The sequence below is a fragment of the Onychomys torridus genome, chromosome 22 (genome assembly GCF_903995425.1).
Source record: "Onychomys torridus chromosome 22, mOncTor1.1, whole genome shotgun sequence".
NCBI lineage: Eukaryota > Metazoa > Chordata > Mammalia > Rodentia > Cricetidae > Onychomys > Onychomys torridus.
In genome coordinates, this window is record NC_050464.1 from 39,155,812 (window position 1) to 39,171,784 (window position 15,973).

Consider the following 15,973-nt stretch of genomic DNA (forward strand, 5'->3'; position numbering starts at 1 on the left):
ACCTGGTATTTTTCATCGATAAAATAGGGGCAGCGATAGTACCTACCTTGTGGGACAATTATAACGGTTAAAGAGCCCAGGACAGCACCTGGGAAACATGAGCAGCAACTATTTCTTAATGCTAGGTACTGTACTAGGACAAGGAGATGTCACACTGAGCAAAACAGACGCGGCGTTGCTCCTGAAGCTTCCAGGGAGACAGCCATACATCAAGCGGAGGCAGGGCTGAGTGCTCAGAAATGACAGGAGAGAGTTCAGTGGGCTGGAAAGGCTTGAGGAGGCACAGGAACTAGAGTCTGGTGAGTGAGAGGCAGTTGTTGATTAAAAGAAAATAAAAAAAAGTACTCGAGGCAGAAGGAACACAACCTACAGGCCGAAGAGACAAATCTGGCCCTCTACCTGTTCTTGTAAATAAAGTTTTATTGAAACACAGTCCATCCATTTTGTTTACATACCATAGGTGCTCTTACACCTTAACAGATCCCCAAAACAGGAAAGATTTACTATCTGGTCCTCTCCAGAAAAAGCTCTCTTGTGAGTAATGAGTTGCCCTCTGTGAGTTCATTCTGTAATACCTGAAGAGGCTGCCGGACCCTTCCAGAGAATCCTCCACAGAGATCTGGAAACCAATAGGATTGGTGCCACTTGTGGCCTTGGAAAGGAGCCATGGCTCTAAGTAGCAGACAGACATGAAGGAAACTCACCCCTATGGACCCCAGAAAAAAAGAAGGCAAGAACTGTGTTGCTATACAGAATGTCCATAAAGTCCTTGTCACCTTCAAGACCTGTTTCCTAATTATAAAGTGAACACAGGGCTGAGGGCACATGGGAGGCCCTGGGTTAATCCAGTAGTACCTAAAAATACAGGAGAACAAATGAACACCACATCATCATGAGCATTTAAAAATCTCTATAAAGATGCAGAGGGCGGCAGAGGAGATGGTGCCCACGCTGCTGCTGAGGGGCAGCCGTGTGAGCTCAGATCGGGTCATGGGGTGATATTTTGTTTGTACTCTAACAAATGAAATTTGCCTGAAGATCAGAGGACAGAGACAGCCACTAGATTAAACATAGAGGCCACGCAGCGGTGGCACACACTTCTAATCCTAGCACTCAGGAGACAGAGATCCGTCTGGATCTCTGTGAGTTCAAAGCCACCCTGGACTACATGAGATTAATCCAGTCTAGGACAGAAACAGAGTCAGGCAGTGGTGACACACACCTTTAATCTCATACTTGGGAATCACATGCGTTTAATCCCCGCAGTAGGGAGGTTGAGACAGGAAGTGATATGGCTGGGAAGAGAAAGGAATTTCAGGCGGGAAGAGACAGGAGTTCAGACTCTTCAGCTGAGGACTCGGAGCATTCAGTCTGAAGACTCGTGGAGACAGGATCTTCTCCTTTCGGCTGAAGAGTTGGCGAGGTAAGAGGTGGTGGCTGTGGCTTGCTCTGCTTCTCTGATCTTTCAGCATTTACCCCAATACCTGGCTCCAGGTTTTTATCATAAGACTGTTTAGGATTCGTGCTACAGGGTCAAGCCCTCAGCACCCACACGGTTGAGCTTTGCTCTTTCTTCTTCACTTGTGTCTGTGTCCTGCTTTTCCCTTGATGGGCAGGGCATGCTTTATAGGCACCACATGAGCCCGGCATCAATGCCTGCATTGTGCATGACCTTCAATCTCCCTGCAAATCAATCTCCTCCCTCCCTCTCTCTCATGTGTTTTGAAGCAGGGGCTCACTTTGTAGACCAGGCTGTCCTCAAACTCACAGACATCCACCTGCCTCTCCCTTTTGAATGCTGGGGTTAAAGGTGTGAGTCACCATGCCTGGCTGTTTGTTTATTTGTTAACATAGAGCCTTGATCTCCCTTTGAAGTTCAAATTGAACTTGAATTTACTGTAATCCTCCTGCCTCAGCCCGCAGAATGCTAGAATTACTCGCATGTGTTACCACACCCAGCTCCTCAAATCTCTCATCATCATTGCTGTGGTCTAGGGGGGGATTTTGAATCTTTCCAGGCTCCATTTCTAAAAAGCAGAGCAGGGACTGGTGGCAGGGGCCTGCAGTCCCAGCTCCGTGGGAAGTAGGATCATGAGTTCAAGGATTGCCTGGGTCACAAAGTGAGTTCAAAGCCAACCTTATCAAGCTCCTGCCTCAACAAAAGGCCTGGGAAGTGGAGTGTTTGCCCAGCATGCATGTTTGATAGCCAATGCCTGTGCACTTTGAATGCCCACAAGTGTGCTAAAAGGTAAACTGAGATAAAAGAAAAAATTTTGGAAAATTTACTTAACAATGATACATAAATTATGGAGCTCAGGGCTTGACAAGATGACTAAAGGTACTTGCCAACAAGCCTCACGGCCTGAGTTCAATCCCCAGGACCCACGTAGTAGGAGAAAACTGACTCTTAAAGCTGCCCTTTGTCTTGTACACACACAGACACACACACACACACACACACACACACACACACAGACATAGACACACACACAGACACACACAGACACACACACACAGACATAGACACACACACAGACACACAGACAGACAGACAGACAGACACACACACACACACACACGAGATGTAATAAAAATTAGTAAATCTAGAAGCTTCAAGCCGGCAAGGTTCAGTGCCAAGGGTACTCAGGAGACCCAAAAGGAGAACAGAGATTCAATTGGTTTGGAAAATTCCTAGTGATCGATTGTATCTTCTGGCTACTTCTGATTGGTTGACTATAACTGTATGGTCTGTGTCTGTTTGCAAGTCAAGCAGGGTCTATCTTTCTGTAACTGTCTGTCTGTCTGCTCGGGGTCCCTCCATCTGCTTCCTTTTAAATCCGCTTTTAACAAGCACAGACACGAAGTTTAGCTCCTGCGCTGTAGTCCACCAAGGGCAGATTTCCCAGGTGTGGGAGTTGTGGGTCTCCCCAGATGTGCTCTCATGTTGAGTCCCATTGCTTTGGTCCTGGAGAATGGTGGGCTCCATTCCTAGAGGCACAAGGCTGCTTGCTAACTGTGACCGATCGCCTTGCAGGTGTCAGGTGCAGGAGGATGTGGCTTCATGGTCCCCACACAGAAAGCACGAACTGGAATCCCCTCGGCAGTGTGTGCACCTCTAGAAAGCAAGTGTCCCTGCTCAGTGAACCTTGATAGGGCTGAACGGCTGCTGTCTCCCGATACATAAACCGGCTGGCGCAGAGCTGGGTGGCGGGCACTTGCCGGGACAAAGAACAGCCACCGTTCCTTTCCATGTTGCCCACATCACAGCCCAGATTGGAGCCTGCCATGGCAGCTTATCTGTCTGTTCAGGTGGGGTCAGCTTTGGGCCTCAGTGCTGGCTTCCTGAGGCGGCTGAAAGATCCTGTCACCTGATCACGGAGCCTTGGGTCTGTCTGTCTGTCTGCCTGTCTTTCTTTTTTGTTTTGTGTGTTTGCTTGCTTTATTTTAAACATTTTTATTTCATTTATTTATTTTGTGTGTGTGTATATATGCACACACTTTCATGCCATGTTTTGTGTGTGTGTGTGTGTGTGTGTGTGTGTGTGTGTGTGTGTGTGTTTGAGAGAGAGACAGAGACAGAGACAGAGAAACAGACAGACAGAGAGACAGAGACAGACAGAGATAGAGAACAACTTTCAGGAATCAGTTTATCAGGGTTTGGTGGCAGGCACCTTTATACACAGCCCTGTTTTGTTTTTTTTTGAGATATGCTGAGGGACGCTGGTCGATATTCATTATATAACCCAGGCTGGCCTCAGCCTCTCAAGTGCTGGGACGACAGGCATGAACTACCATACCTGGCTCTTCTTTTATTTTACTGGGATGGGCCTCATTTTGTACCTCAGGCTGGCCTCATATCCTTGTTCTTCTTGTTGACTTTTGGGTGCTGGAGACACAAGCATGTACCACCTCGCCCTGCTGACTTTTGTTTTTAAACAATCTATGTGCTAGGCAGCTTATTCTTTCTCTTTATAGGGGCCTGGCCTTGCAAAACCTTGGGGCAGACCTTGGAGGCTAATCTCTTTCTCCCGTTCCGGATCTGTGCTATGCCGTTAGCCTGGCTACTCACCCCTGTTGTCACCCCTGACGCTACAGCCCACCCTGGAGTGACACATTTACTGGAGATGGTGGGGTGTGGGGAATGGTCTACTGACCTGTTGACCAGCTGGCCTCACCATCCCATGAAGAACCACCAGAGGAGACCATGAGACCATGGCTGATGTCCAACCTGAGATGTAGGGTTTGCCCAAGGAATAAGGGGGAAGAGATATCCACTGGGGAGGCCCAAGGAATAAGGGGGAAGAGATATCCACTGGGGAATTGGGGACATTGCTGCCCAGGGAGTTCTTGAGTGCTGCTAAAGGACCTGCTGAATTATTTGTGGAGTGATGAAGACAGGGTCTTACTCTTTAGCCCAGGTTGGCTTTAAACCCATGGCACTCTTCCTGCCTTGGTCTCCCCAGTGCCGGGATTGTAAGTGAGAGCCACTGTACCTGGTTATGTAGAATTGCGTGAGAAGAAAAGCATCCTATTGCCCCAGAGAAAGGAGGATCCTGAGGACAAGCTGAACTATAGAGATGGGGGGGGGGAGTACACACACACACACACACACACACACACATACACACACACAAAAGCTGTTCTATGCACAAGCCCCAAAGATGTGTGTACTTTGTGGTTCCTCTGCCTCTGCCTCCATCTTCCATCTTGAATGGAACTGAGACTTGTCTTCCTTTTCACCTGGCCTCAGCCTCCCACGGCAGGCTTCTTCAGCCACCCCTCTCCATGCCCCCCCCCACCCCCTGGGAGGTCCCCTCACCTGTCAGGTCCCGTACCTTCCTCGAATTTTCAAGGGTGGTATCGGGCCAAGCGTGTCACTGTCCCATTGCCCACCTGATTTTAATCAGACTTGTCAACCAAAGCTGTCACAAACAAGGGGTGTGTGGGGCGTCACGTGACGAGCCTGAGTAACCGCGTTCTCACTTCCTTCTTCCACACCCTGCCATTGGGGGTTGGCAGATTGGGACCACAAGTGTCTGGCAGTGTGGGCTGGGACCTTGTCACTGAGGCAGAGTCATTTCAGGGCCCCCGAAGCAACTGCCGCATGCTCTGCTGAGCACGGTAAGTACTGATTTGCAAAACTGTGGGGAGTGGCTGGGGGCCCAAGGGACAAGAAGGCCGCCTTTCCATTGTGAGCATGCAGGCCAGGACCTGGGGCCCTTCCCAGTGGCGCCGAGGCTCTGGACCCAGGTCTCCGTGGAGACTGGGTCTTCTCCAGCCTTAGCTGTGGGTCTCTTCTGATCCTACCTAACTGTTGTCTGCTTACCAGGCCACGGCTGCTGCTGAGTCTCTGAATGGAAACTCAGAGAAGTCTGGGCCTTCTCCCTAGTAACCATCCCGAACCTCTTTTCAGAGCTGAGGCTAAGTCTGGAAGAGTCCAGAAAGGATGGTGTAAAATTTGTCTTGAGGTTGTTCAGGCATGAAAATATTCTTTGGGATTCTCTCTCTCTTTCAAATTAGATATAGTTTCCATTTGTTCATTAGGCTAGCTTGGAACTCTATGTAGCCCAGGCTAGCCTCTTGCCTTGGTCTAGTGCTGGGGTTCCAGGCATGTACCACTATACCAGCCTTCTTTGATCATTTTAAAATTTTATTTGTGCCGGGCGGTAGTGGTGCACGCCTATAATCCCAGCACTTGGGAGGCAGAGCCAGGTGGATCTCTGTGAGTTCGAGGCCAGCCTGGTCTACAGAGCAAGATCCAGGACAGGCACCAAAACAACACAGAAACCCTGTCTCGAAAAAAAAAAAAAAAAAAAAAAATTATTTGTATATTATTAGTGTGTGTATTCATGTGTGTGTGTGTATGTATGTGTGTGTGTGTGTGTGTGTGTGTATGTGTGTGTGTGTGTGTGTGTGTGTGTGTGTGTGCATATGAACTTGTGTGCACGAACAGGCACATGAGTGTCAAACAGCATGTATGGAACAAGTCTTAGCTTGAGGGAGTCAGTCCTGTCCTTGCACTGTGGGCTCTCGAAACTCAGCTCAGTGGACAGCCTTAGCAAACACTTTTGCCCTCAGAACCATTTAGACCACTCAGCTCTTTTTTGCCTTTTCTTAAAAAATTAAATTAGATTGAGAAAACAGAGCTTGTTCATGGAAAATTGTTTTTAAATTAGTCTTTTTTTTTTTTTTTAAGTTATGTGTACGGGTGTTTTGATTGCATGTATGTCTATCCATCATATATACACAGTGCCCGCATAGGCCAGAAGACGGTGTCAGGTCCTTTGAAATTGGAGTTAAAGATGGTTGTGGGCCGCTCTGTGTGGCTGCTGGAGATCACACCTGGCCCTGGGGACGAACAGCCAATGCTCTTAAACTGCTGAGCCATCTCCCCAGGCTCTGTGTTTTCAGACAACCTCATCTAGCCAAGGCTGGCCTCAAATTTACTACGTAGCCGAGGAGTACCTTAAATTCTGTGCCTGCGTGTTTCACGTGCTGTGATTACAGACTTGGGCCTCCATTACACCCAGGTGGCTGTGCTGGAATCAGACTCGGCCTCAGGCGTGCTAGGCTAGTATGCTGTCCACTGGAGACTGGCAGGGGCTGAAAACGCAGGCAGATCCCATCCCCCACACCTACAGACCTGTGTTGTCTTTGCTGAATGATGTTGGGGTTTGAGCCCGGGCCCTTCGGTAAGCTTGGCAAGTGCTCTACCATGGAGTTCTCCAGCCCTTCATCCTGTAGATAGAAATGGTTCCTGCTGACTGACCACTCTTTTTGCCTCATTTTGCCTCCTTTTCCCACAACTAACTTCCATCTACAAGGGCCTAGCCTCTTGGAGGCCAAGGGTTAGGGAGGAGCTTCTTCTGGGTGCCTCTGGTGGTGCCACACCCTGTGGGGATGTTCCTTCCTTGCCACTTTGGCCAACAACCAGAGAGCTGAAACTGGGGAGCGGAAGGGACTGGGCCACCCTGCCAAGTTCTCCCAAAAGCCTGGGTTAGGTCCCTGTTGGGCCACCAGACAGGCTTTGGTGCTTTGGGGCCACCTGGGTGTCCCAGATGGATGGTGCTGCTGTTTATAGGTGGGAAATCTGGGCTCTGAGGGGGAGAGGCAGGACATATGACGTCATGGCCAAGCAGACACTGAGTTAGGATGTCACACAGGCCCTCTGGCTACAGGACCCTGGGTCCGTGGTGACCGGGTCTGTTGGTCTCCTCGCTGCATAGTGCAGGAAGTGGGGTGTGGAGGATGATGCACTGGCAGCTGTTTATGCCTCTTCAGAAAACCAGGTGAAGCCCTCCTTGAATTAACTTGTGCTAAACCTCACGGCTAATCTGTAGCTGGCGGGTGCCTTGGGGTTCCACAAGCCACGCTTGGTTTCTGGGGTTAACGAGCCCCCACGTTACCTAACACTTGTGGCCTTGCAAGGGACCATCAGATATTAATTAGACACACAGGATGTTTACTGCTAAAGAGTTACAGGGGCTGAGAGTGGAGGTGCACGCCTTTAATCTCAGCATGTTCTGGAAGCAAAAGCAGACAGACCTCTATGAGTTTGAGGCCAGCCTGGGCCACATAGTGAGACTCTGTCAGAAAATGAATGAATGAATGAATGAATGAATGAATGAATGATAGGGGCTGAGTGTCGAGGCACACAGCTGTAATCTCGGCACTCAGGAGGAAGAGACAAGAGACTCGGTAATTCAAGGTCATTTTTGGCTACAGGGCCAGTTGTAGGCTAGCCTGGGCTACATGAGACTGCCTCAGAACAAAAAAAAGTTTATAGGGTGGAAATGGGAATTATAAAAAAGGGTCCTTGATAGTTGGACCAGAAAGGTAGGATGTGTCAGTGGGCAAGTACAAGGAAGCTGGAGACAGCATGTCTGTGCAGTTCTGGGATTGGAATGCCCCTGCCTGGGGATGCCGGACTTGTTGGTTCTGAGGACCGCAGAGTCCCTGCCCTCCGTGAGCTTCTGGGCTGGTGGGATGGCACAGCATGGATTATCACCGTGCCCGTGAGCCCGAGAGACCAGAGTCATGGGAGGTGAGTTTGTGAAGCCCCCAGCTGTGTGTCTGCCCGTTGCTGGATCCTGGTCATGTGATGCTGTCTCCAGGTGGCTGTCGTGTTGAGCTTCTGGAGCTCATGGGTTGACCTGAATGGCATTTTAGGAGACAAACTTCAAGAAGGTTCAATGAATGGAAGATGCTGGAACAAACCGGAGACAAGCTGAATGAGTCCAAGAACAGGTGTTTGGGGCCAATTGGGCTCTGCAGAGGGCCTGCCCGCCCTCAAGCTCCTGCTTCTGGCCTGTGTGACTCTAAGTGCCCAGCGGGCCTCAGAACGATGGTTCCTGTCCTTTACTGGGGCACAAGCTGAGGATTCTCAGGCAGGTCTTAGAGCAGTGCCCAGCAGCACGCAGGCCACACTCATAACATGTGACTCATGGGCCTGAGGAGGTTGAGATGGAGGTCCTGCCACAGAGACCAACTTAGGAAGCAAAGGTCAGTTCCAGCCTGCCCTAAGGTTGGGGATTTCCCAGACACGGCAGTGGTTAACAGGGATCCCCTTGTCCTAAATGCATAATTCAAAATTACGACAATGAGCCAGATGTGGTTTTAGTGCCAGCACTTAGGAGGCAGAGGCAGTTGGATCTCTGTGAGTTCAAGACCAGCCTAATCTACATAGTGAGTTTCCAGACTAGCCAGGGCCACATAGTGAGACCCCATTTCAAAATGATGATGATGATGATGATGATGATGATGATGATGATGACAGCTGGCTTTTATTGAGCATTTATTGGGTGCTAAAGGTCCTGTGGGGACCATCCCTCACCCACCCTCAGCAGCCCCATGAGAGTGGATTCTCTTGCCTCTGCACACACTGTCCTCAGCATTGTCCTGCTTTGTGACACTTTGCCCTCACGGTGGTGTGAAAGTAACAGCCATTCTGGAGAACCCACACTTTGAGTTTTGAATTTCATCTGCCCTGGGCCATCAGTTCTTCGACACTGCAGGCTGGAGTTAGACAATGTTGCCTAACCGCTAAGAGAAGCATTTCCAACATGTTTTAGGTGGGCCTGGCTGCTCAGTAATGCTTGTCAGGTCAAGGAGGTTAATGCATTTCTCATACGTTCGTGCTACCGTGGATTTATAGGGACTAAACCCCATAGTAAACTGGGGCACACCTAGATTGCCGATGGGATATCCATGGTTCAGAGAGGTGAAGTGAGTTGCCCAAGGTCACACAGCTCTGTCTAGGACAGAACTATGATGGACTGTTTTCTGACTTCCAGGATATAGAGCCCTCACAGGAACTGGGGTGAGGTGTGGACCTGGGGTGACTGTGCCTCGGTCTCCCCTGGTTGTCTGTGTAGACTCTGCCTCTCCTGGAGTCTGAAACTCTAAGATGATGTTCAGGAACTCAAAAGGGGAGGGTCCAAGCTTCTTGGAGGAATGAGGCCACCAGAGGCTTGTCCTTTCTAAACCTCAGGGGCTAGGGAGGAAGCTACTGGTTTGGGGGCGAAGGACAGGAAACAGGCAGGCAGGCAGGCATTGAGACAAACTGGATGTGGCTTTGCCCGCCCTCTTGATGCTCAGCCCCGCTGACCCCATTCTTGCTTTCCCGACATCTGAGGAGAGGAGGGGAAGCCATCTCTCCAAGGCCTGCATTCCTCACCCGTACCATGCCGGTCCTGAGAACCAGCGCTTCTCGGGGAGTTTATCCAGAGAAGAACCCACCCACAGCGGCAGCGTGACGGGGGCTTGATCAGAGTCGTTATCAGTGTAGAACACATGGACCTCAGGAAATATCACCAGTGACGCATCTGGCACGGGACTCCGGGCCACCTGTTTCAGACATGGTTCCCATTGGAGCTGTGTGCTTCCATCCCTGTGGAGGACAGATGTTCTAGGCCGTGGTGTTCCAGGACCTGTCCTGTTGAGGTACACAGATGGCAGGGACCGGCCTGGAGTGGCCAGTGGCCCTGGTTAGTAGAGACTGGGGGATTTCTGTGATGTATGACTTCTGGGTCAAACTGCTCACTCTGGACAGGTCCAGTAAGGAGATTTGGGCTCTCCCAGGCAGCCTCATCTTTCTCTGCACTAAGCGAATGTTCTACCACTGAGCACACCCCTAGCCCTCCGTTTACTTATTTACTTTGACACCTGGATTCTTGTATTCTCCTGCCTCTACCTCCTAAGTGCGGGGATTACAGCTATGCATCAGCATGCCCAGCCATAGGTTTTTTTTTTTTTTTTTTTTAAGAAAATTATATTAATTAATGTATTTACTTATTTATATGAAACAGAGTCTTGCTGTGTTACCCAGGCTGGTGTCAAACTCGCTCCAGCGATCCTTCTGAGTAGCTGGGATGCCGGGAGCCTCCTCCACCCTGCTGTCTCCTGTCCCGGCCCTCTCACAGCAGAAAAGGCTCTCTGTCCCCTGGTTGCCCACAGTGGTAACCAGCATTCTCATCTCCATGGCCCTCTTGAGCCCGAGGTCTCCCTGTATCGCCACAGAATGTGTCCCTGATTTCTTCCTTTCAGAAGCCAACATCCGGGACCTTCCACCGGACATCTTGGAAGCAACATGGAAGTCACTCGATTTACATAGAGGCAGCTGAGAGTCAGAGAGGGCGCCCAGGGTCACATAGCTGCTGTGGGGTGTGAATGTGGGCCAGCCCTGTCTTCACCCCAGGCCACCTCTGCATGTAGCTAGGTGGATTGTGGGTAGGAAGCAGCCTGGCTCCTTTCTGATTGGCCCTCACCTGTAAATGGGACCCCTGACTTTCAGACCCTCTGACCTCCCCCCTCTCCCCTGTCGCAAGCTGCTGCGTCGCCCCCAGAAACTGAAAAGCTAGCCTCAGTAGTGCCCATCCCCCCTTTCAGGAAGTGGTTCAGTCTCTGCCTTCCAGGAACCAAGGGGAGGTAGTGGGTGCGGACGGTGTTGGTGTCATGATGATGACATGGACCGCCGCACTGGTGGCTTCTTCTTGCCTTGCTCTCCCCTCAGGGAAGAGGGACCCAGGCGGGACGTGTCTTTTTTCTCTAAGAAGGAACCCTGCTCAGAGAGGCAAGCGCCTATCTCAAAGTCACACAGCCTCTAAGAGGCAGTGTTTGAACCTTCTACCATGAGATGCCACTGTCTGCTGCCCTTTCTAGGACCTTGGTGGTTCCTGAACAACTGGGGCCTGGCCTTTCCCCCAGTTCAGGATTCAAGCTCCATAGGCCTGAGCTGAGCCCTCTGACAGCATATCTGCCCCTTCACCAGGGCTGTGTTCTCCATAAAGCCTCCCTTGATCTGGACCGGGCCAATCCCTTCCTGGGTATCTTTGGACCTGTCCTGGCCTCTGTAACTGCCTTTCCAAGTACCCAAAAGTTTGTTATCACTTAAAAAAAAAATAGAAGATATGATCAAGCCGGGCATAGTGGTACACACCTTTAATCCCAGCACTCGGGAGGCAGGGGCAGGCAGATCTCTGTGAGTTCAAGGCCAGCCTGATCTACAGAGTGAGTTCTAGGACAGCCAGAGCTACATAGTGAGTTCCAGGATATCCAGGGCTATGTAGAGAAACTGTCTCAAAACAACATCAAAAACAAAAGACAAAAAAAAATTAACAAAAGCCCACAAAGATGTGCTCAGAGTTGCATTTTAAAAACTCAGTGCAATTCTAACTAACCCGAGAAAGAGGCCAGACTGAGCAGAGCAAAGAGGGGCCTACAGATTACAGCCACCCGGCCCCTCCCTCCTGCCAATTACTTGTATAGAGGACCAGGGAAGGATACAGGAAATGATGGATGTGGAAGCCGTCTGCTTCAGAGACACTGCTGGAGGGCTGTGCACCGCTGAAAGACACTGTGTGCAGGGCACCAACAAGTACCCAGGTCCTGCCACTCACCACAGCATTCTTAAGGGCTGGATTCTGTCTTCCATAAATCCCGGCCAGTGCCAGGAGGAAGTAGGGGGTCAGGAGGATGTTGGCCTAAAGGAAAGGGGCTGTTCTTCCTGGCTCCCTGGTTGGGAGGACAGTGGTCCCACACAGACAAGACTGAAGGCTGAGCTCCTTGAGAGGTGGGATTCCTCCTGGATCCTGTCTCTGGGCCCTGAGGGACTCACAGGATAAGTTGGCCAGAGCAGCCGGAGCAGCCGGCCTCGGCTGAGACCTTGCTGTGACATGGCTCTTGTGGCATTTTCACAGAGCCTTGGAGGCGGGTTTTCTTGTCGTCCCCATCGTCCAAGCAAGGACATCAAGGGCACAGGACCAAGGAGAAACGCTGACAGAGATCAACCGAGAGGAGAGACGGCTCAGTGGTTAGGAGCACTTGCTGCCTCTCCAGGGGCCCTGAGTTCGATTCCCAGCACCCTTTCTGGAGGCTCATAGCTACCTGTAACTTCAGCTCCAGGGGTCTAATGCTTCTAGTCCCTGCAGCCAGGTGCACATATCCCCACATAGACACATCATATGAATAATTTAAAAAATTTAGAAAAAAACTGTTTAAAGATTTTTTTTTTAAGTTTTTTGTTTGTTTGGTTGTCTTGGTTTGGTTTTTCAAGACAGGGTTTCTCTGTGTAGCCTTGGCTGTCCTAAAACTCACTCTGTAGACCAGGCTGGCCTCGAACTCTCAGAGATCCCTGGCTCTGCCTCCCGAGTGCTGCTGGGATTAAAGGCGTGTGCCAGGCACCATCACTCGGGAGGTTTCTTTTTTTTATTTTTGAGACTATAATGACACCATTTCCCCTTCCCTTTTCTTGATCCAAACCCTCCCAAACGCCCTTCTGTGTTCTGTTTCAAATTCACGGGCTCTTCTTTCATTGGTTGTTGTTGCCTACACATACGCATGTGTAGAGACATCCTCTTAAATAAGAGCTGCTCGGTCTGTGTAAGGTTGCTTGTGTGTATGCTTCCAGAGATGACTGTTCCGTGGTGGGTAACCGCTGGCGTGCTCTTCCCTGGGGAAGACGGTTCTCCCCATCAGTGTGTTCCTTAGGTGCTGGAGTTCTTTCTTGTGCAAAGCTGAGGTCTTTCCCTATCCACTTTGGCATGTCCATGAGTGTTGTCTTTGTTCCGCTCAAATATATCCTTTTTAAAAAAAGAGGCCAAGACCTGAGGACAGGCAAAAATGGTGTGGGGCAGGGAAGGGGACAGAGAGATGGGGGGCGGGGCTAAGGAGAAGCATTAGGGACCAATGAGCGGCCTTTCCCCTCAGCTCTCCAATGCTGAGTCACAACCCCTCACCTTCCTCTTTTTGTGTGTGTGTATCTTTTTGTTTTGAAGGGGGAGGGTTTGAAACCAGGGTCTCATGTAGCTCAGGCAAGACTCAAACTCACTAGGTCGTTGAAGATGATCTTGAACTCCTGACCCTCCCGCATCTGCCTCCTGGGTGTTGTGTCACCATGTCCAGACCCTTCAGGCTTCTTAATTTTGCTTTGTTTGTTTGTTTGTTTTTTAAACAGAATCTGGTTAAGTTGTGCAAGGCTGACCTTGATCTCACTATGTACAGGGGCCTACTTCAGATCTTGGACTCTCAAAGCTGGGATTATAGTCATGAGCCTAGTAGAAATAAAATATTTTAGGGCTGGAGAGATGGCTCCATGGTTAAGAACAATGGCTGCTCATCCAGAGGACCTGGGTTTGATTCCCAGCACCCACATGGCAGCCTATAACTATATCTCCAGTTCCAGATGATCTAATGCCCTCCTCAGACACTGCATACATGTGGCTCCTAGACATTTCAGCAGGCAAAACACTCATATACACAAAACAAAAATAACTAGATTATATATATATATATATATATATATATATATATATATATATATATATTAAATATACATTATTCTTTTTTAACCACTGAGCATGGTAGTTCATATCTATAATCTCAGCACTCAGGAGGTTGAGGCAGGGGGATCATTAGTTTGAGGATAGCCTGGGGTGAGGCTCTCATCTCAAAAAATAAATAGAATAAATAAATAAAATTAAAAAGTGAAAAAGTAAATAGAGTGGCAGGGGAGAGAGAAACAAAATGTAACCCAAAAAATGTTAGGGAGGTTGGTGAACCTTCTCCGATGGCCAGATGGTGTTACTTGTGTGGATAAGCACAAAGCTTCTAATAGCTAAGAATGTTACCTCACATACGTCTGAGGCCACAGTGCCTGTCCCAGACCAGACCAGCATTCCTTGTGTGGTCCTCAGCGGGCACGGGCTGACACCATCCCACCTGTCTATCCCTGTCTCCTCAGGTACCATGCTTCCCCGCTTCCTTCTGCTGCTGAGCATCTTGGGCCCTGGCCACAATCTTCAGTTGTGGGGCACCTGGGACCAGGGAACCAAGGAAGCCTTGAGCTCTGTGCATCTCCGGGAACGGAGACAGGCAGACGTGGATGATAATTATGAGTACCCTGACTATAGCCCAGATGGCACAGATCCCCCAGAATTGCTGACAAATGACACCAACACTGTGGCTGCACACACTGAGCCCCTGACCACAACCGTCATGCTGGAGCAGAGAGGTTCTGGAACCTCTGAGTCAGCCACTGCCCAGGTTACCGCCACTAGCCCTGCTGGCCGAGATGCAGGGGGGCTGGCTGTTGGAATGCTGAGCACGGAGTCTGCCACACAGTGGAAGCCAACCACAGTGGAGATGACTATCCAACCAGCAGCCACGGAGGCAGAGACCTCACAGCCAATACCCACGGAGGCAGAGACCTCACAGCCAGCAGCCACGGAGGCAGGGACCTCACAGCCAGCAGCCACGGAGGCAGAGACCTCACAGCCAGCAGCCACGGAGGCAGGGACCTCACAGCCAGCAGCCACGGAGGCAGGGACCTCACAGCCAGCAGCCACGGAGGCAGGGACCTCACAGCCAGCAGTCACGGAGGCAGAGACCTCACAGCCAGCAGCCACGGAGGCAGGGACCTCACAGCCAGCAGTCACGGAGGCAGAGACCTCACAGCCAGCAGTCACGGAGGCAGAGACCACCCAGTTTTCCAGGAGTCAGGTTGTAAAAAGTCGGTTCACAGAGTCCACAACCACAGAAGCCCCTTGCACAGATCCCACTGCCACGGAGACCAGGTCCACAGAGCCTACTGACTCTATCATCTTCCTTGGGCCATCTGTGAGTCACAAGGACAAGGATGAGGCAACTGGCCACTTCAATGGCAATGGTTTGAAGAATGAGCTGTTTGTGACCCCTGGGAGCTCCCTGGCTACAACGACCCCAGTGACCTCCGACCTCATTCCCGTGAAGCAATGCCTGCTGGCCATCCTCATCTTAGCCTCTCTGGCCACAATCTTCCTCGTGTGCACGGTGGTGCTGGCGGTCCGCCTTTCCCGGAAGAACCACATGTACCCGGTGCGGAACTACTCCCCCACGGAGATGATCTGCATCTCATCCCTACTACCCGAGGGGGGCGAAGGGGCCCCTGTCACGGCCAATGGGGACCTGCCCAAGGTCCAGGACCTGAAGACAGAGCCCAGTGAGGACCGTGATGGGGATGACCTCACCCTGCGCAGCTTCCTTCCTTAGCCCCCTGGCTACCTGAGCAAGACCCTTGCTGGCTTCACCCTCCATGCCCACCCACTGGTCACCAAGGCCACAGATCGAGGCTACCTGGGTGAACTTTCTCCATAGGGGTTGTGAGGGAAGAGACCTTGACCCACCCCAGTCATGGCCCAGAACCTCCAAGGTCCTGCAGCTCCTGCTTCATTCATGGGGCCTGGTGGCCTCTAGGCCAAGGGCCACCGTAGCAGTTGCTGCTCCTGGACCCCTCTCTCTACCTGTTCGCTGTTTTTTCTGGGACCCCCTTCACCTCCCCATCCTCCCATCCTCCCCCCCCCCCCCCCCCGCCAGCTCCGCCAATGCCTCCCAGTGCTGTGTGACTTCCTGCAGGGTCACTGGAGTCCTGACCCTCACATCCCCAAGAAAGAGTTCCCTTACCAGACTCACAAAGCCTTCCTCTTGGTTGCCATGGTTT

At 50.9% G+C, this 15,973-nt stretch overlaps 1 protein-coding gene across 5 annotated transcripts; it reads left to right on the forward strand.

Moving 5' to 3' along the window:
- The first annotated feature begins 5,013 nt into the window (after positions 1-5,013).
- Positions 5,014-15,942, forward strand: Selplg (selectin P ligand). Of its 5 annotated transcripts, none has more exons than XM_036172616.1 (3): positions 8,025-8,044; positions 14,240-14,937; positions 14,968-15,942. In XM_036172616.1, exons 1-3 carry the CDS (start codon positions 8,038-8,040, stop codon positions 15,523-15,525), a joined length of 1,263 nt encoding a protein of 420 aa, XP_036028509.1. In that variant the 5' UTR covers positions 8,025-8,037; the 3' UTR covers positions 15,526-15,942. The 5 variants fall into 5 exon arrangements, with proteins under 5 accessions (XP_036028507.1, XP_036028509.1, XP_036028510.1 ...); XM_036172617.1 differs by having other exon boundaries at positions 8,026-8,044; positions 14,240-14,877; XM_036172614.1 differs by lacking the exon at positions 8,025-8,044 and adding an exon at positions 5,014-5,121 and having other exon boundaries at positions 14,240-15,942.
- Positions 15,943-15,973: the final 31 nt, after the last annotated feature.